Here is a 17,982-nt window from a genome sequence, read left to right on the forward strand (position 1 = left end):
TACCTAGAGAAAAGGGCATACCCTCCCCTCCCACATTCCACCTGCCCCTCCCGCATGCTGAGGGAGAGTCAGATGCTTTGAGATCATCCTAGGGCTGCTGGGAATTACGGGGTTGCTGAAGGCAGGTTCCGGTATTATGGCTGCTCCGCCCCGGCCCCTGGCCAGCCCCCCTAGCCCAGGACATCCAGGTACACAGGGGGCGCCTGGGCCAGGGCCTGCAGCTGGGCGTGCACATCCTTGATGCTACGGCGCTGCTGGGGCTCTCGCTGCCAGCAGCCCCGCATAATGGCATAGACCTCCGGCGGGCAGGCTCGTGGCCGCTCCAGCTCACGTCCCTGAGTGATGCACTCGATCGCCTGGGGCCACCAGAAGGAGAGAGAAGAGGGCACACTAGGCTAAGGGCGGGAGAGGGAGGCCAGCCCCAGTAATGCCCCTGCTTCACCAAGGCTCCTAAGGCAGGTCCCACAACATGCCTGAGCCTCTTGGCTACGAATAATCTAAAAGGATGCAATAAACCCCAAGATTCCCTTCTACTCTGACTTGGAGTAGTGGGAGAGATGAAGGCTAGACAGACTCTGGGAAGGTTGGGCTGGGGGTAGGATTGCTTCCCAAAGGGCTAGAATCGTATCCTCAGAGGACTTGTCAGGTGGGTTGAGGAAGGGGAGGGACCAAGGCATTGCCAAATCCAGCAGCCTAGCCATTGAAGGCTGAGTGGAGCGAGGGGAGGGTCCTCCAACTCTCAGCTCCAGAGGGCAAGAAGAAAATAGAGCAGGATGGCGGGTAAAGGACTTGAAAATCGGCTGGCTTGCATTTGAAGGTAGAAGGCAACCCCACTTCCTTTTCTCTTCTGTAGGTATCAGTCTGTGGGGACCTAGCTTCTCCAAAAAGAAACTGCAGCAGGAAAGATCAAAGTCAGACTCCAGAAAAGACTGCTAGAGCTGTTAAGGGGTCTAAAGAGGGAGCAGTGGTGGCAGGGAGCTGGCTAGAGGGGCCTGGAGCCTCCCCCCCCCCTTTTTCCCTCCCTCCCCATTAGAGGGCTTGGGTTATAGGCGGCACTAATTCCATTCCTTCTCTCAGTGCTTGAGAAAATTAAAATCTATAACCCTCTCCCCCACCCCACCAGCCTCCAGGGAAGAGACTGCATTAGGAGAAGAAATGGAAACTGACAGCTGTGAGCCAAGGAGGGGGTGGGGAGGCTGCTCCGGCTGTGTCCAGCAGGAGGGGGCAGGGGCAGGGTTGTCCTTCTTATAGTCTAACCCCCAGCCTTCCTGCTGCAGTGTCAGGCCCTCGTTTTTTGCTCCTCTTCCCACACCTCTCCCTTTCACCCTGATAATGCCTGTTAAGTCTATAAAATGCAGCTACGGATGGGAGTCCGGGTGCCGTCTGTAAAGCTCTTTGAGATTTCCCAAGAGCCAGTAAGTGGAGGGGGAAGAATGCAAGAAAGAACAGAGAAGGGTGGAGGGAGCACAGTGTCAGCAGGAGGATGGGTGCCTGCTGGCAGTGGGATGAGGAGCAGAAGGGCACAGAGTTCTAAAAGACAGCCAAGGGGGCGGGAAAGGAGCGGCCGACAGGGGTGGTCCAGGAGGCCTGGCTGACCTCAGTGTTGGAGAGCTGGTACCAAGGCTGCTTGCCGTAGGTGAAGATCTCCCAGAGCAGCACGCCGAAGCTCCACACGTCGCTCTCGGTGGTGAACTTGCGGTACAGGATGCTCTCCGGCGGCATCCAGCGGATGGGCAGCATGGTGCGGCCTCCCACCTGCAGGGGGTAGGCATGGGCAGGGTCACCTGCAGGGGGCGTCCCTGTGCAGCCTCTCCCGGCTAGACCCGCCCAGTTCCGTCATTAAAAATACAAGGAAGCGACTCAGTCTCGCCCAGGGCTAAGAGGTAAAAACCAATGAGGCCATTTCATCCCAGGTGGCAGAGACTGACCCTCCTCCACTGCCGGTCCAGGAGCCAAGAAGGGGCTTTAAGCCTAAAAAATGTCTCAGACCCCAACTCGCCTGAGAAAGAGAAGAACGTGCCTGGCCTGGGCAGGCTCTGGGTGGGAACTCAGCATCCCTGGGTCTACTGTTTGGGGGCGTGACTGGGACCAAAGACTCTTACTCGGTAATAGTCGGTGCTGTAGATATCCCTGCTCATGCCGAAATCGCCGATCTTCACTACCAGTCCCTGACCCACCAGACAGTTGCGAGTGGCCAGGTCCCGATGCACGAAGTGCAGTCCTGCCAGGTACACCATTCCCGCAGCAACCTGGCTAGCCACAGCCAGCAGCTGCCCCAGGCCCAGAGGGCCTGGGGACATGTCTTCCCCGCCAGCCAGCAGCTTGGCATCAGGCCCATGGGACCTGCAAAACAGGGAGAAGAGGTGGGCGGGGAGGAGAGAATCCTCAGGAGCCTGAGGAAGCAGAGTCTGGGGAGCCGGGGTGGAGGGGGTGGTACTCAGGGGGCTGAGAATGGAAGAAGAAAAGAATAGGGGAGGCAGCTGTCTGCAGGGCAAAGCGGGGTGCCAGATGCGCCCAGCTCCAGGGCCTCCACCGGTGCCCGCACTTCCCAGTCATGCCTTCCTTTTGGGCAGCTGCCTTGAACTCCAACCCCAACATCCACCTGCCCACTGGCCCCCACATCGCTTGACCATGGAAACCTCTGACCCAGACCTTGCCAGAATGCTTAGCACCTTCCCTCCAGCGTCAGTGAAGGGAATCTTCCCACCCAGCTCTGAGCCTGAAACCTGGGAGCCCTACTGCATCCCTGCTTCTCTCACCTTTGCCACCAATATCCAGCCATTCTCACGGGGTCTTCCTCCCTTCCCAAGGTTTCCAGGCTGCCCAGCTCCTCCCCACAGGCAGCGCTCCAGCACAGTCCCTGATGATTCATTCCATTCCCCAGTATTGCTTCTTCTGAACCTTTGCCTGAGCTGATGACTTTGTCCATACTGCCCTTCCCTACTGGCCAGCTTTCTCCTTATTCATTTATTTCTTCATTTATTCCAGGTATTTGTTAAAATAGCTCCAGTGTGCCATGCACCAGAGCTACAATGGAGAGTAGAATGCAATGTGAGGAACACCTAATCAGTACTCAGGGTAGGGATGGAAGAAGTCAGGGAAGTCTTCCTGGAGGAAGGGACATCTAAATTGAGACTCCAGCCATGAAGAATAGAGGTGGATAAGCCATTCGAAGGGGTCAGGGACTGGGTGAATGAAAGGGCTGGAGGGGGAGGCCCCGTACACCAGAGGGAACTGTAAGTACAAAGGCCCCGAGATGAGACGGAGCAGATGGCCTCTCCTCGGGGAAATCTTCCAGGCTCATCTAGGAGTTTTCATGGTCCCCTCCTTTGGTTCCCCCTGTGCTCCATCCAGCTTTTGGAGCTGCTTCTCCCACAGTCTGGACCCCAGATGGTGGCCTGCACCCATGGAACCTAGCACTGAGCCCACTGTGTCTTGTGAGCAAGGGCAAGGGCTCCTCTCCTGCTCCTCACACTCAGCCTCAGGTCTGGCATCACCTCCCTCCTGCTCGACACCCTCCAGCGGCTCCTCTCCACACATGAGGAAAGCTCAGACTTCAGGGTCCCTCCCAGCTGACTTCTGCAGCCTGACTGCACGAGTGACCCATCACTCCCAAGGGATTGTTTGGGGACCAAAGCGAGACCATCAACTGACAATTACACACAGCCTTCTCATCCAGAACCACAGTCCCCTGGGCAGGGAAACTGAAATCAGAGAGGATAGCTACTTAGCAGAAAAGGCTCAGCTAACAAGGCAGAGCCAATCCCAAACCCCGCATCCGCGTCCCCCTGTCTCCCACTGCCCCATCCTCACATGGCTCACCCCGTCAGAACACGTGGCCGTCACAGTCAGGGACTCTGCCTGGGGCCATAGCGCCCCCCAGGCCATTTACTACCTGTGTGCCATTGGACAAGCCACTGAACCTCTCTAAGCCTCATCTGTGAAATGGTCACATTTATTGAAGTTATCAAAATTATCAGTGCAAATTAATAAACAAAGCAGTTGTTTTGTGTAAAGCTAAAGAAATGAATATTTGGTAAATTTCTTCAAGTATAAATTTCCATACATGCTTGGGACTATGAAAACGGAATATGTATTTATGCTGCTGTGCAGGCATGTGTGTGCAAGGACACGCAGCCACAGTAAGGACAGACTGTAAAGCATGTGACTGGGACGCAGACGGTGCTGCTAAGTGCTACTGCCGCAGCAGCAGTTGTCTCAGCTGCCTCGTCTTCCAAGTGTGGCTGCTGTGCTCCGCACACAATGACTCTACCAGTGCGACCTGCCCGGCTACTGCCACTCTGTCCTTTGCACAGACTGTCCCCATGTTCACACATCTGCCTCAGAGCTCTTTGAATATAGGAGTCATGCCTTCCTGCTCCTTCTTGGTGTGCCCCTCAGTTCAATAGACAAGCCAGAATGTGCCTGTGGGGAAGGGACATCAGGGCTCAAATCCAGGGGCCACGGGCCAGCACTAGAGCCAGGCGCTCATACCGGAGGAAGCGGTTGAGGTCACCGTGCCGCATATACTCAAAGACCATGAGCAGTGGGCGGCCCTCAGTGCAGACTCCAAAGAAGCGTACGATGTTCTGATGCTGCAGCATGGTGAGCAGCTCAGCCTCGCGCTGGAAGTCCTGCCGCGCACTCTCAGACACCTCCTTCAGAGCCTGAAGGTGGGGTGGACACAGGACTGAGCAGGGGGAGAGTCCTCACCTCTCCACATCCAAGGTGGCCCACGCTACTACAAGTCTCGAACTATACCGGATGCTGGCAGCCCACCCCCAGCCTGAGCACCCTGCTCTGGAACAATGGCTAAGGTCCTACCTTCACGGCCACTAGCATCTTGTCCTGCTCAGGCAGCAGGCTGTGGCACTCGGCAAGGAAGACCTTTCCAAAGGCGCCCTCACCCAGCTCCCACTTGAGTACGATGTCCCGGCGCTTAATGTGACGAACACCTGGGGAGTGGCTTGCAGGATCAGACAGCAGCCCCAGCTTTGGGAAGGGTGGGATAGGGGCAGGACAGGACTGTCTAGCAGGGCTGTGCACTGCACAAGGGTACCAACCCAGGGGGTGGATGAGGACTGAAATTGAGCCTTCACTTCTTCACCAAGTATCCCTCTGTGGTGTGGACAGGAGTGGTAATGGTGTAAACAAGGGTGGTGGTGGAAGGGAAGGCTTGTTCATGTCTGGGGTAGGCAGAAGCGATGACACGGAGGCTATACACATGCATGCATGTAAACTTGCCCCCACCCTTGGTCAAGCATGTTCTCTCACAGGTATCACTGAAGTATTGTGGGTTTTCAATAATGTGGCCTTGGAGTCCAGAGCCTTTGCTCTCAGTAGGGGACAAAGAGCTGCCACCCAGTGTCATGAAATGCAGGGACATGGCCAGTCCATCCTCTGGAGCCAGCACCACAGGGCCTGGGGAGGAGACACAGCCACAGGTTGCGGGGAGCCAAGTGACCCCACCTTGTAACTTACAGGGTGATAAACAGAGGAGCTGGTGGGCGTGACAACCAGCAGGGAGACGGGGAAGCACTATGGCCTCTCTGTGCCTGGCTCCTGTCCAACCCCAGGCCCCATGGGCCACCAAAGAACTCCCCCACTTACCCCCAAAAGAGCTCAAACCTCCCAGACCCACTTAGTGTTTGACTACAATCCAGCCACCAATTAGCATCTGCTACCTGTGAAACTGCCACAGTCCTAGCCTACACACACTCATCACGCAGTCCCACAGCCAGCAGGCTCTTGTGCACCCCAAACACATGCTCCCTAAACTCCATGGGTCTGTCCACGGCACCAATCCCACCCTGCCCCACAGAAGACAGAGTCAGGAAGAGGTACTGGGAAGAAAAGCCAGTAGGACAAACTGAAAAACAGCCCCTCTGCAGCCCTTCCACTCACGGTTGATCCCAAACTTGTTCCTCCGGCCACATTTGTTGAGCACAAGGAACAGTACAGAAAGGGAGAGGCAGGCAAAGACAGCCAGGCCCACAGCCACCGAAACCTGGGAGTGAGGGTGGTTAGATCAGGAGCTATTGATCTGTAAGAACTCCCCACAGCAAAATGTTCCTCTGTCTGCAATGAAGTCCAGAGCCAGGCTCCCAGACCTGCTTCTCCCTCCCCTGTGGACCCTGGTTTTGGCTGTGAGGGGGCTGACTGAGCACAGGCCAGACTGGAGATCCCCGTTCCTGGATCAGGAGTGGCATGCAGGTGAGCCTCTAGCCCAGCCTGATCCCAAGCGGACAAGCTTCCACTTTCCGTGCTCACCCCGAAAGGTGTCTCATCCTTCTTCTCCACTGGGTCTCCAGACGTACTGTTAGTGTCTGTGGGGACACAGGGCAGGGTGGGCCTTGGCACATGTTGTGTCTCCTCCAGCTACTCCCCACCCTGGCCCTGGCTGACCCCTTGGGGACCAGGTTAACTGTACCCTCTGCCCCAGCCTTGGCTCCAGGGACCACACAGAACCTACCTCCAACGTGGGTTACTCACCCACTGGCGAGAAGGAGACTGCAGCAGAAGGAAGGAGAGAAAGCAGTCAGACAGGGGAGGGGAGCAGTGAGCCCTCTTCCCCCTTGGGACTCATCCCTTCAAGGGCTGTGGGTGAGACGGGGTACTGGGGTGCTGGACCTCAAGCAGGAAGCTGCACATGACCCTTTTCCAGCGGGGCTGTGGATGCCCTGGTTGTATGGCTCTCTCCAGCCAGCCCAAGTGGGTGGAAAATAGCTCGGAGATTCAGGACTCCTGAGGCATGGAGGAGGCAGGGGCAAGGAAGCCAGCATGGAGCTGAACAACAGAACTCCAGACTCTTTCCTGTCCGGGACTAGGCACTCCAACTTCTAGCGTCAGGATCACAGCAGAAAGTTGGCCAGGCCTCTCTGGACACTAGGATATGTACCCAGGTGGATCCCAGGAAGTGGGGATGGGGTTCAGGGTGGCCCTCGCACCAGGGATGGGGTCCTCGGGGTTGAACTCAAAAGGGTTGTCCATAAAGGCAGCCATGATGGAGGCAGCGGCCTGTCCTGAGGGGTTGGCAGCCAGCAGCGTGTAGTTGCCATTGTTGACATGCGTGGGCTGGTTGAGGCGCAGGCACCCATGCCTCACAGTTTCATTGGCGGCCGGCTCCAGGAATTCAGTGAAGATGAAGCTGGTCTCGTTGAGCACAGAGCCATTGAAGAGCCAGCGCAGAGAGGGTGCTGGCTGCCCATCCACCGAGAAGGGGATGCACCAGTGATGCAGCTCCACCGCCGCATGCAGGTGCACACTGGCCGGGACTGCCGGCCAGAAAGAGTGTGGGTGAGCAGTCAGGAGTAGCTGGAGGGCGCCAGCCAAACCTGACAGGTCCGGGGGGGGGGGCGGGGGCGGGGGAGAGGGGGAGGGGGGGAGGAGGGGGTGTTGACAGTAAGTCTTAAATAAACCAGGTAGCAAGTGTATAAAATTTGGAGGCTTAAAGAAAAGTGGTGGGCATAAAGTAAATAAGGAATAGCCTTAGAGAAGAGGTGTGTCACTCATGGATTAAACATGGAATCTTTTGGATAAATGTAATCAAGCTTAAGAAGATAGGAGGGGCCCTGGCCAGGTGGCTTGGCTGGCTGGAGCATCACCCAGCACACCAGAGAGGAAGGCTGTGGGTTTGACTCCTGGTCAGGGCGGGAACAGGAGGCAACTGACTGATGTTTCTCTCCCCCTCTCTCAAATCAATAAACGTATCCTTGGGTGAGGAATAAATTAAATTTAAAAAGAAGATAGGAGGGAGCAAACAAATAAAAGTTTAAAAACTTTTTGAAAGAAGACACGGCTTTCAAGTAGACCCAATCTCAAAAATAGGAAAAATCTATATCTGTATATACATATACATATATAATTTATACTAGAATCCCAGCCAGCACTCATGCAGTGGAATACTATTCAGCAGTGAACTAAAGCTACTCCCATCAACATGGATGAATCTTACAAATATAATTGAGCAAAAGAAAGTAGACACAAAATAATACTTGAGGTATGACTCCATTTATAGACTTGCAAGAAGAGGCAGAATGACACCATATTGATAAGGAAACATATATGTATAAAATTATTTTTTAAAGCAAGGAAATGATTATCACAAAAGTAGGAATGGGGTGGAGGAGAAGAATGGGTTCTGAATGGGAAAAGGAAGGGAGTGTCTGCTGAAGTGCTGGTAAGAATGATTATTGTTTAAAGGGTACAGAGTTTATGCACAAACCTATGCATGTTATATTCCACATTAAAAGAAAAGTTAAATAACCTAGAAGACTTAAAATGATTTGTTGGCAGACCTAGAGAAATCGGGCAGTGAGTCTAGAAGAGGAGGAACTAAAGGAGAGCAATTGCTTCTTTTTATTTAAATCTAAAGGCGGGAATGTAAGTTTTATTTTTTAATAGTTTATTCTCTATTGTATTTTTCCAAGCAATTGCTTCTTTTAAAACTAGTTTTTGAAGTTAAAGCCCTACAGAGGGATAGGCTTGAAGAACTACAGTGGAACAGTGAGAAGAGCCAGGCTGATGGCCTCAGGTAGCAAGACTTGGGCAGGAGGCCAAAAAGAAATCCATCTCCGTCCCTCTGGCCTTGACAAGCCCCTAGCATTTCCCCCAAAGGATCAGGTTTTCATGGGAATCTGAAAACAGCTGGGAGGGAGCAGCTGTGGAGATGCTCATCCCACCCCTTTCCTCCACTGCACCCCCCCCCCACCAACTTCTTGTAAAGGCAGAAGGGTTGGGGGAGGAGCAGGGCAGACATCAGGACTCACAGGAGACATTGACCTGGACAGAGACTTCAGCCCGGCCCACATCGTTCTCCGCCCAGCACGTCACATTCTTTCTATTGAGGTCACTGGTGACGTTGGCCAGGGTCAGCCCCAGGGAAGGCAGACTCCCAGATTTCTGTGTCAGGGAAGAGAGGGGAACATCAGTAAGAATGTCAGCTGGCTTCTGGATAGAATCTGGGGGGCTAGAGCTGATGTCTTTGGGGAGCCCCTCTGGCTCCAGATGGACAAGAGGGAGGGCTGGTGGGGAGGGTGAGGAGAGAGGTATGGAAGAGAATATAGCAGAGAATGGGCCTCCTCCTCCAGAGCTTGTTCGCAGACAATCATCTCTTCTGGATTATTTATTTAATGGTTTGGAAAATGTAGAACATTACCAATAACCTCAAAATAGGCACAAAATATTTCAAACCAAAACCACCCACCTGAACAGCTAAACAGATGTCATAAACCCCAAGTACCAAAAACACATGACTCCCAGTAGAACCAATTAGGATCTCACTACCTAGTCGCCCCCACTCTAACATGGTCTTAGCCGAGGGGAGGTCAGAAACAAGGAGACAGCCCGGTACCCGGGTGCCCATTACAAGCAAGAGCAGCACCATGACCTCCTTTGGCAGATGAAGACAGAGTGAAGTTAGACAAAGTGACTTCATTCTGAATCATCATCAAAAGGTGGAATCAGTTTCAAATCTTCTTCCTAAGAAACCATGGACATGTGCAAGTTTTATAATCTTAAGACAATTCTTAATCTCACTTAACCCTGGTTTTCTTGTTTTGTAAGAAGAGATAGACAAAATGATCTTTTGACATTATAGAAAGGCATTTTCATAAAATGATGAAAATAAATGAAGTAGTGGACAAATATCTCTTATCTGGAAATCTCATAATGTGGAATCCTTCAGAAAAAGCCAGAGGAAGTGAAGTTTCCCTGGGTTTCCATTGGAATATGTCAGTTCAGAGATGCTGGAGGCACTGTCCAGCCCCTCGTGCAAGGTCTGGGTTCCGGCCGCCTCCAGGAAAAGCCCTACTCTAAGTGTGGCTGTCCCATCTCCAAATCGCCCTGGGGTATGGTGTCCTATTAACTTTTCCCTCTGTGTTACTGTCCTGAAAGTGATCACCCTTCCCTCCCCTCATTTAACCCCACTAGGATGTGACTTTTCTATGGGAAGTTTCTAGAAAATACAACTGGTTGCAAACATGTAAATCACTCAAAGAGAAGAACAAAAACCTGGTATTTTTCTAAAGTTAATCAGCCCTGGCTGGTGTGGCTCAGTGGATTGGGTGTAAACCAACAGGTCACCAGTTTGATTCCCAGTCAGGGCACATGCTTGGGTTGAGGGCCAGGTCCCCAACTGGGGGTGATGTTTCTCGCCCTCTCTTTTTTCCTCTCTTTTCACTAAAAATAAATTAATTAATTAATTTTTAAAAAGTTGATCGAAGGTCTGCCCACACGTGGTCATGGCCCATCTCTTGCCCCCTTCCCACTGCTCACTCTCAGTGGCTTTGATCTCCCGGAGGAAGAACCAGTGGCCAGTGGCTCCTCCACTCTGTCTGGAACGCCCTGCTCAGGACTCCAGTGGATCTTCCTTCGGTACTGCTTCCGGGGCCTGAAGCAAATCTGGGGTTGGCTCTCCTCCCAAAGTGAGGGTCTCTAAACTGAACACCACGCCCCAGGTCCCACTGGCCCACCTCGTCCCACCCATGTTTTGGGGTGGCCATGGCCCACTGCTGTCCCTTCCTGACTTTGTCAACAAGGTCTCCTGAGTCAGTTGTGGCTACTCTTGACTACCCTTCTCCCGCCTGAAGACACAGGCAAGGCTGAGAAAGTGCCCAAAGACACATCCAAAGAGCAGAGATTAAGACCAAGGGGGCGCCCAGAGGCCTGCAGAAGGCCACTGTGCCCACCTCCCCAGTTTACAGATGAGGAGACCAAAGTGCAGGCAGAGGGAGTGATTTCCCCAAAACTCACTCTAACGATTAATTAGTGAGTGAGCTGCAACCAGACCTGTGCCTCCTTTACTATATGCTTATCACATACCCAAGAGAACGAGGCTTCTAGAATCCTTAGAAAAAGACCACAAGTTCCCCAAGAACTAGTCTGGGTCCAACCACAAATACTGTACCCTCTCCATGGTCCTCAGTTTCCTTATCTAATAGAAACGGGACGGATGGTCTGCAGGGTCTCCCTCATCTCCCACATGTGAGGTTCTGCGGCCCTCTGCCTTGCAGACAGAGCCATGTTTCCAGGGAGGGAGCCCAAGTCCTGGTGGAACCAGCAGAGCCTGGGGTCCCCACAGGGCAGGGCCCTTCCTGAGGCCACCAGGGCCGCCCCACAACCTGAGCCTGAGTCCCGTGGGGTCTCAACCACCACTGTTCATCATTGCCCTCTATGGGCTTCTTATTCGTGTCTTTGTTCCCTGTGTTCTGCCCAGGATTCTCCTGGGGAGGGGGCAGGGGCAGCAATGGTGAAGGGATTCTCACCTTCACAGTAGCTGACTCCTCCAGCTCTGTGGTGATCCAGTCAGCCTGCTCCAGGCCCTGCCCCTCCACCTGGCACTGCAGCCACACGTCGTCCCCCACACTCACAGAGGCATTGGGCATCTGGACCTTCAGCACAGGCACGCCTGGACGACCGCCCAGGGTGCCCAAGGGGTGTTAGAGAAGGTAGTGGTCTCAGAACCCCACCCTGGAGCAGTGCCCCTTCCACCAACTTCCTCAGTGCCCCCAAGCCCACCACTGGTAACACTCCCAACCTTCAGTTTCCCCTCCTGGCACCTACCGCAGCTGGTGTTGGACATGTGGGCAAAGGGCACCTGCTCGAGACACGGGAGCTTCTGTTCCCCCACGCCGCCCAGGCCCTCCTCCTTCCAGCGCCACAGCCAGAGCAGGGCACAGGAACAGCGCAAGGGGTTTCCAGACAGGACTCTGGTGGGTGTGGAGGACACCAAGAGAGTCAGGGGAGGGGCAGGTGTGGGGCCTGAGGAGCCACAGGGAATAAAGTGGGTACTACAGTAAGAGGGAGTGTACTTAAGACAGCAGCGTGGAATGTCTAGAGGGAAAGGAGTGGGGACATAGGAGAGTCCCTCTCATTGACCAGTAACAAGACATTAAAAGAACCAGAATGCAGCCCTGGCTGGTGTGGCTCAGTGGATTGAGCCCTGGCCTGCAAACCAAAGGGTCACTGGTTTGATTCCCAGTTTAGGGCACATGCCTGGGTTGTGGAACAAGTCTCCAGTAGAGGGAATGCGAGAGGCAACCAATCAGTGTTTCTCTTTCTCACTCTCCCTCTTTTCCCCTCCCTCTAAAAATTAAATTTTAAAAAAATGCAGAGAGTCTGACAGCTGCCTGTGGGCCACAGGGCATTCCCTTATTCTAGGCTCCCCAGGGGCAGAGGCCAGGTGACAAGGGGAGGACACTGCCTCCTGGAGTGACCGACAAGACATGGGTGCCCACCAAGCACACACAGCCCACTGTGGTCCCACCCACCCCATGTGCAAAGGCAGTTGGCCACCCCCAGCCTGCTAAGCACACACAGAATTAATTGTCCAGGCCAGCAACCCATCCCACCCCCCCCACACCCCAGGGCAGTAACACCTTAATGGGTAGGCCTACAAGCCTCTGTTTTGTTTGGAGCCTCACAGGCATGCACAGAGTCCTCAGTCTCAGCTCACAGATAAACAGGGAGTCCCCAGAGCCACCACACCCCTGCCAGTTCCACACAGATTCAGTGACACAGTGTCACACACACACACACACACACACACACACACACACACACACAGCACTGCTGCTTTTGCCCCTACAAGCCCCCTTACTCACAGTTCCTGCAAGGAGAGGCCCTGGACAGTTTTCCACGAGAGAGACTCCAGAGCATTGAAGGAGAGATTCCTGCGGGAGTTGAGACAGCAAGACTGACCCCCTTGAGCAACCTGACCTCCTTCTGACCCAGCTTGAGGGAGGGGAGGGTGGGAGGAGGAAGTTGGTAGCCGGAACCAGCCCAGCCCAGCATGGAGGCACGGGGGTGTGAGGACAGGTTAGGTGCTTTGAGTGCTCCTCTTCTTCCTGGGCTCACCCCACCCCAGACCCCAGGGAGGAGGTGCCTAAGAGAACAGCTGCTGCCTCCTCCCCACCCTTGGCCCCAGCTGGCAAAGTGCTGAGGCCCTGGCTGGGGGAGGGGCTCCATCTGTGTTCCCCTCCCCACAGAGTCCAGGACAGGGCGGGAGGAGGGGGAGGACAGCAGCTCCCACACTCCTTGCCCTCTACCGGATGACAACAGTCTCAGAGTACTTCCTCAGGTCCCCTCCCCATTTCTCCTCAGGGACTAAAGTCAGCTGAAAGAGCCCCCAGGCCCCCAGACCCCTTGTGGTAGAGATGAAGAAAGTGAGCTGGGGAAGACCAGCTCCAGGTCACCCAGGAAGCTGGTTTAGGAGCCCCAGTACTCAGCACCCTTCGCCAACCGGCCTGCCACTCCTGGGACCTTCTGCCTCTGAGGGGCCTGCCCTGACCCCCCTCCTTTCCTTGTCATCCTACAGTTGGGGGGGGCTGGGTTAGTGAGGCACCACCACACAGGAATCAAAAAGACCACCCACTTCAGCACACACAGAGCTGAGTGTGAGTCTGTCCTGCCACTTACAGCTATGTGACCTCAGCCCAGAAACTTAACCTCCCTGAATCTCAGAATCCTCACTTATGAAATGGGGATGACACTCTCTCAGCAGGTTAATTGTGAAGATGTGCTAACATACATGCTGTGAGGTACACATAGCTAACTGAAGCCCCAGTACACAGTCAGTGATGTGACATCGCCTTATTTGTTGTTGCTGCTGCTGAACCACTGGACACACAGGAGTTCAGAGTACCCCGACAGCCATGTGAATGACAGGCCCCACCTTTCTGTCTCCCCACCTGCCCATGTGGGGAGAGGTTGCCGAACTCCTGGCTTTCAGAAGGCCAGAAAGGGGCAGCCAGGGACACCAAGGGCCTCACCCTCAGCAGTCCCTCCTGACCAGCCCTCCCCTCCCTGTCTTGAGCTGTGACACCCAGGAACAGGGAGGGTGATGAGTAGCAGATCTGATACCCCAGCTCCCAGGGGAGATGGAGCCCCAGCCAGTCCCCTGGATTCTGCTTCTTCCCTTGCTTCCCATTCAAATGTATCTGATGTGTATCTGAACCCTGGGAAGGAAACTGGGGTAGGCACCCCTGGGCAATATTCCTGTAGCTTGAAGCACCGAAGTGAGACAGCAGGAAGGACCTTCTAGCTTTCAGGGTAGGAGCTGAAAGTACTGCGGTCCCTGAAGTGGATGAGAAGAAGCCCCAGGCTATAGGCCTTGCTCAGAACAGGTACCTGGGCAGGGCCAAGCCCATCAGTCACCCACGTCTGGGGGGCCTCCCGCCCCCTCTGTGCAACCCAGGTCACTCACAGGCGACGGAGCCGAGGGGTGAAGTGGAAGGCATCTGGCGCCACGAGTCGGAGACCACTCTTCACGATGGTGCTGGGGAGGGGTGCAGTGGGGTCATCCCTGGGGCCTTAGCAACCATGCCAGCCCCTAGTCCCCTTGCTGAGCCCAGGACCCCTCCCCACACCCCTCAGAGCTTCCTCAGCTACCCAGGACCCTGTGCTTTCCGACCTCCTCCAGCCCCTCAGGCCTCAGCCTGTCAGGTCCTCCCAGGCCCGTAAAATCATTGAGCTCATCCCGACCCTCTGGTCCAACAGGCTCTGTACTGAGTCCCACACCCACAAGGTCCCAGCCTCCTCACAGGTTTCTCAGCTCCCCCAGGCCCTTTAGGTGGCTGAGCTCCAGACGCTGTAGATGCTGCTCATTCTCGATGTAGCTGTGGGGAGAGGGGATGGGCGTCGCAGGGGGTTAGGCCCACATTTGAGTTCCCTACCCACCACCCACCTCTCTCACAATCACACATGCATACCTGCAACCTCATATGCACAGACCTGTTCACACACATGCACAGACATGTACTCACACCTGCATTCACACATGCACAGAAACACACCTCCTCACACAGGTCACAAGTGAACATGCATGCGTGCATCCTCACACCATGACATGTGCACACTCTCATCCATCTCTCATGCACACACACACAGAGGCATACATATATGCACAAAGACACCTCTCCGCACATAGTCACACGTGTGTATGTCTGACCACAGAGATGTGCACACATGTAGGCTCACACCCTCACACATGGACATGCATACACATATAACCTTCGTGCACACACAGACACTTGTGTGAGAATATGAATGCATACTCACATTCATAAACCCACAAGTCCATTCTTGGCTTGGTGTTCTGCTTTTATACACAGGGCCTCTCCTGCACATGCTCAACAATGGGGGTTGTACTGAAACACCTGCTTCCATGAGGGACCTAGGCTCCTAGCTGCCACTGCCCACCTAACACACAGGATGCCTCATGGTCATGCCAATATGTGTGGCCAAACACACTGCTCACCCATGCTGTTGTACACACATGCACAGGCCTCTCCCCCTTCAAGCCACTGGCCCTGTTCTCACACTCAAGCAACAATCCGTACTCCTTCTCGACCACCTCCCAGCAGAGCACGCAGAGGCATGGAGGCTATTAGCCAGTGACACCTTGAACCCCTCCCTGCCCCAGGAGGGGCCCAGAAGGGAGGAGAGGGGCAATAAAAGGATGGGTCAGAGTTGGGGGGGTGAAGAGGCACGGGCTGGTTGACTTACACCATGAGCAATGGGAAGGCTCAGTGTGGAGGGTGGCAGAAAAACAAGCAGAGAAAGAATGAACAAGAGACACTGAAAAAGAGAAACTGACAGGAAGAGACTGGCAGAGAGAGAGAGACAGGCACAGAGAAAGCCAGATAAGGAAAGGGAGACAGAGACACGGGTAGATAAGGAAGCAAGGCAGGGAGCAGAGAAAGAAGAACGAGCAGGCATGCAGGGGCAGGGGATTGCTGGCGCCCTGGGCACTGCCCAGCTCCTGGATCTGGCAGGCCAGAGAGTTCTGGAGAACTCAGCTACCCTGCAGGGGCACATCGGTGTACACACTCCCCCCCCACACACACACACAGGGGCTCCTGACTCACTGCCTCTCTCAGAACTCTCCCCACTCTACCCTCTTACTTTCCCTGACTTGTGGGAACCAGGACCAGCCTGAGTGACCCTCTCTTCCTCTCCCCTTTTCAACCCTGGCCACGGAAGGACAGCAGGGCAGTCCCCTGGGGCCTAGGAAATAACCTCCAGTGACTCTGAGGGAGAGTGGGTTCCTGCCCAGAAGGCTTACAGCTGTGTGAACGCAGGAGGGGGAGCACGCAGGGGCTTGGCATGTGCAAGCTGTCAGACATCATGCTCAAAGCTGCCTCATTCATTTGGGTTCACAATCAATCTGTCTATTCGAGTCCATTATCTCCTCTTTAGTCCTGCCAGTGAGGGAGGAGGAGGGGACCACGTAAGCAGAGGCAGGGGGTCAGGCTGCTGCCCCACCCAGAGAGACATCTCAGCTCACCACCCTGCATTCCTCCTATACCAATCCCCAGCCTGTCCACAATCCCCCATCCCCAAGCTGAAACCACTAGGGGCTGGGAAGAAAATTGAGAAATTAGAGCATCTGATAGGAAATATTCAGAAGCCTGGTCCCTAGTTTGAAGGCCCAGGGTGATGAGTAGAATGAACTGGGGGTGGCAGCCTGGACTTTATGCCTCCTCCCATTATGCAGAGACCTAGGACCGGATCAAGACAAGGCATCTCTTCTCATCCTGGTCTCCTCAGGGCCATTAGAGAGATTGCGTACCTTCCCGTTAATTACCATGAGATACCCGAGTAACTCAGTGCCAATTATTGCATGCTGCTCAAGTAACTTCCAGGCAGTGATACCCCTGCCTCAGATACCTTCCAGCTTGTCCATCACTGCATGAGACCAGGGTTTCTTGCCCACCCTCTAAGCCCCAGGCCAAGGAGAAGGATTTTCTATCAGGTCCTCATCTCTTCTAGAAAGAAGTCTTGCTGGCCCCAGTAAGCCACATAGAATACTCGAGTATTTTCCAGCCATCATCACGTGATGCTTGAGTATCTGTAAGCCAATTATTACAGAATACCCCCATAGGTTTCACCAGCTGCTGAAAAGTACTCAAGCATTTTATAACCAATTACTTCAGAATGTCAGAGTACTGCAGAATGCTGGAGATTCCCCCCAGTTTTGGACCTTGAAGGGAGGAGAATCTCTCAGCAAGGGTCCTGATTTCCTGTCCCAAGTAGGAAGACAAGGGTGGAAAGGGAGAAGGGTGTGGGGAGACAGAAACCAGAAAGCGGGGCGAATGGGGTGGAGGGGTGTTGCTTTCCTACATCCATGTCAAGGAGTCCTGCGGACAAGAGGCGGTGGAAATGGGGAGAAGAAAGCGCAACCATCAAGCTATGACTCCGCTCCGCCTCCCTCTTTTGCGGCTCAATTCCCAATTCCAGGGGCAAGAGATGGGGTTGCCTGGTCACGACAAGGAAGACGGTAAGTGGCTGTTTTACCCCGTGGAAAGAGGATAAGGCAGTAAGGGTGCGCAAACCGAAGGTCTGGGCTCTCAGAGCTGGTCCTCGGAGTCCCCGTTGCTCTCCCCAAAGCCAGCCCCCTAGCCGCACTGAGCGCTGGGAAAGTCCAGGCATTAACCGCGGTGGCTGCGAGGACCAAGGTAGTGAAGAATCGGAGCGCAGCCTCTCTCCGCGCCTGCCCTCCTGACCTCGAGGAGTCCGCACCCTCGGGGCTCAGATACGGTCGCTTGCCCCCTCGCCCCCTCACCCGCCGGACACTCACAGCTCGGTCAAGTTCTCGGCTCCAGGCAAGTGACGAAGTCTATCCAGGGCCCCAGCCCGGGTGCAGCGCAGACCCAAAGGGCCGTGGTGGCAGCAGACTTCGGGGCAGGGTGCGGCGCCCGCAGATGCCAGCATCAGCCAGGCCAGCAGGCGGCCCGGGGCCATAGCCCGGTAGTGCCCGTGGAGCAGCCCGCGCCGTCCGCCTCGCAGCATCACCGCGGCGCCCGCCTAGCCCGAGCCGGGCGGCCGTCTGTGGGCTCCTGCAGCGCCGCCGGGCCTCCCCAGACACGTGCGCTGGGCGGTGTTAAAGACCCAGTGGCCAGGAAAGGGCGGAGCCAGCGGCCCCTGCCCCGCCCCACCCAGCCCCTCGGGTTCCCACCCCTTCTCCAGCCCTCCTAAGCCCCT

At 54.9% G+C, this 17,982-nt stretch overlaps 1 protein-coding gene across 1 annotated transcript; it reads right to left on the reverse strand.

Moving 5' to 3' along the window:
* Window positions 1-170: 170 nt before the first annotated feature.
* NTRK1 (neurotrophic receptor tyrosine kinase 1) lies at window positions 171-17,790 on the reverse strand. Its single transcript, XM_037132548.2, has 17 exons — window positions 17,579-17,790; window positions 14,541-14,615; window positions 14,204-14,275; window positions 12,603-12,671; window positions 11,563-11,708; window positions 11,265-11,407; window positions 8,769-8,901; window positions 6,948-7,274; window positions 6,493-6,510; window positions 6,271-6,326; window positions 5,905-6,007; window positions 5,275-5,421; window positions 4,825-4,955; window positions 4,495-4,667; window positions 2,103-2,343; window positions 1,597-1,755; window positions 171-356 (listed from the first exon to the last, which is right to left on the reverse strand). The coding sequence occupies exons 1-17, from the start codon at window positions 17,788-17,790 to the stop codon at window positions 171-173; spliced, it is 2,391 nt and encodes a 796-aa protein (XP_036988443.2).
* Between the last annotated feature and the right edge of the window lie 192 nt (window positions 17,791-17,982).

Source organism: Artibeus jamaicensis, unplaced genomic scaffold (assembly GCF_021234435.1).
Source record: "Artibeus jamaicensis isolate MK-2021 breed Jamaican fruit bat unplaced genomic scaffold, CSHL_Jam_final contig_447, whole genome shotgun sequence".
Lineage (NCBI taxonomy): Eukaryota > Metazoa > Chordata > Mammalia > Chiroptera > Phyllostomidae > Artibeus > Artibeus jamaicensis.

Excerpts from the sequence above, each read along its gene's own strand:
- NTRK1 (XM_037132548.2), bottom strand. The coding sequence starts at position 17,790 with ATGCTGCGAGGCGGACGGCGCGGGCTGCTCCACGGGCACTACCGGGCT. Across the intron at positions 14,616-17,578 it reads GCCGAGAACTTGACCGAGCT|CTACATCGAGAATGAGCAGC; the intron begins GTGAGTGTCCGG and ends CTCTCCCCACAG. Across the intron at positions 4,668-4,824 it reads AGATGCTAGTGGCCGTGAAG|GCTCTGAAGGAGGTGTCTGA; the intron begins GTAGGACCTTAG and ends CCCCACCTTCAG.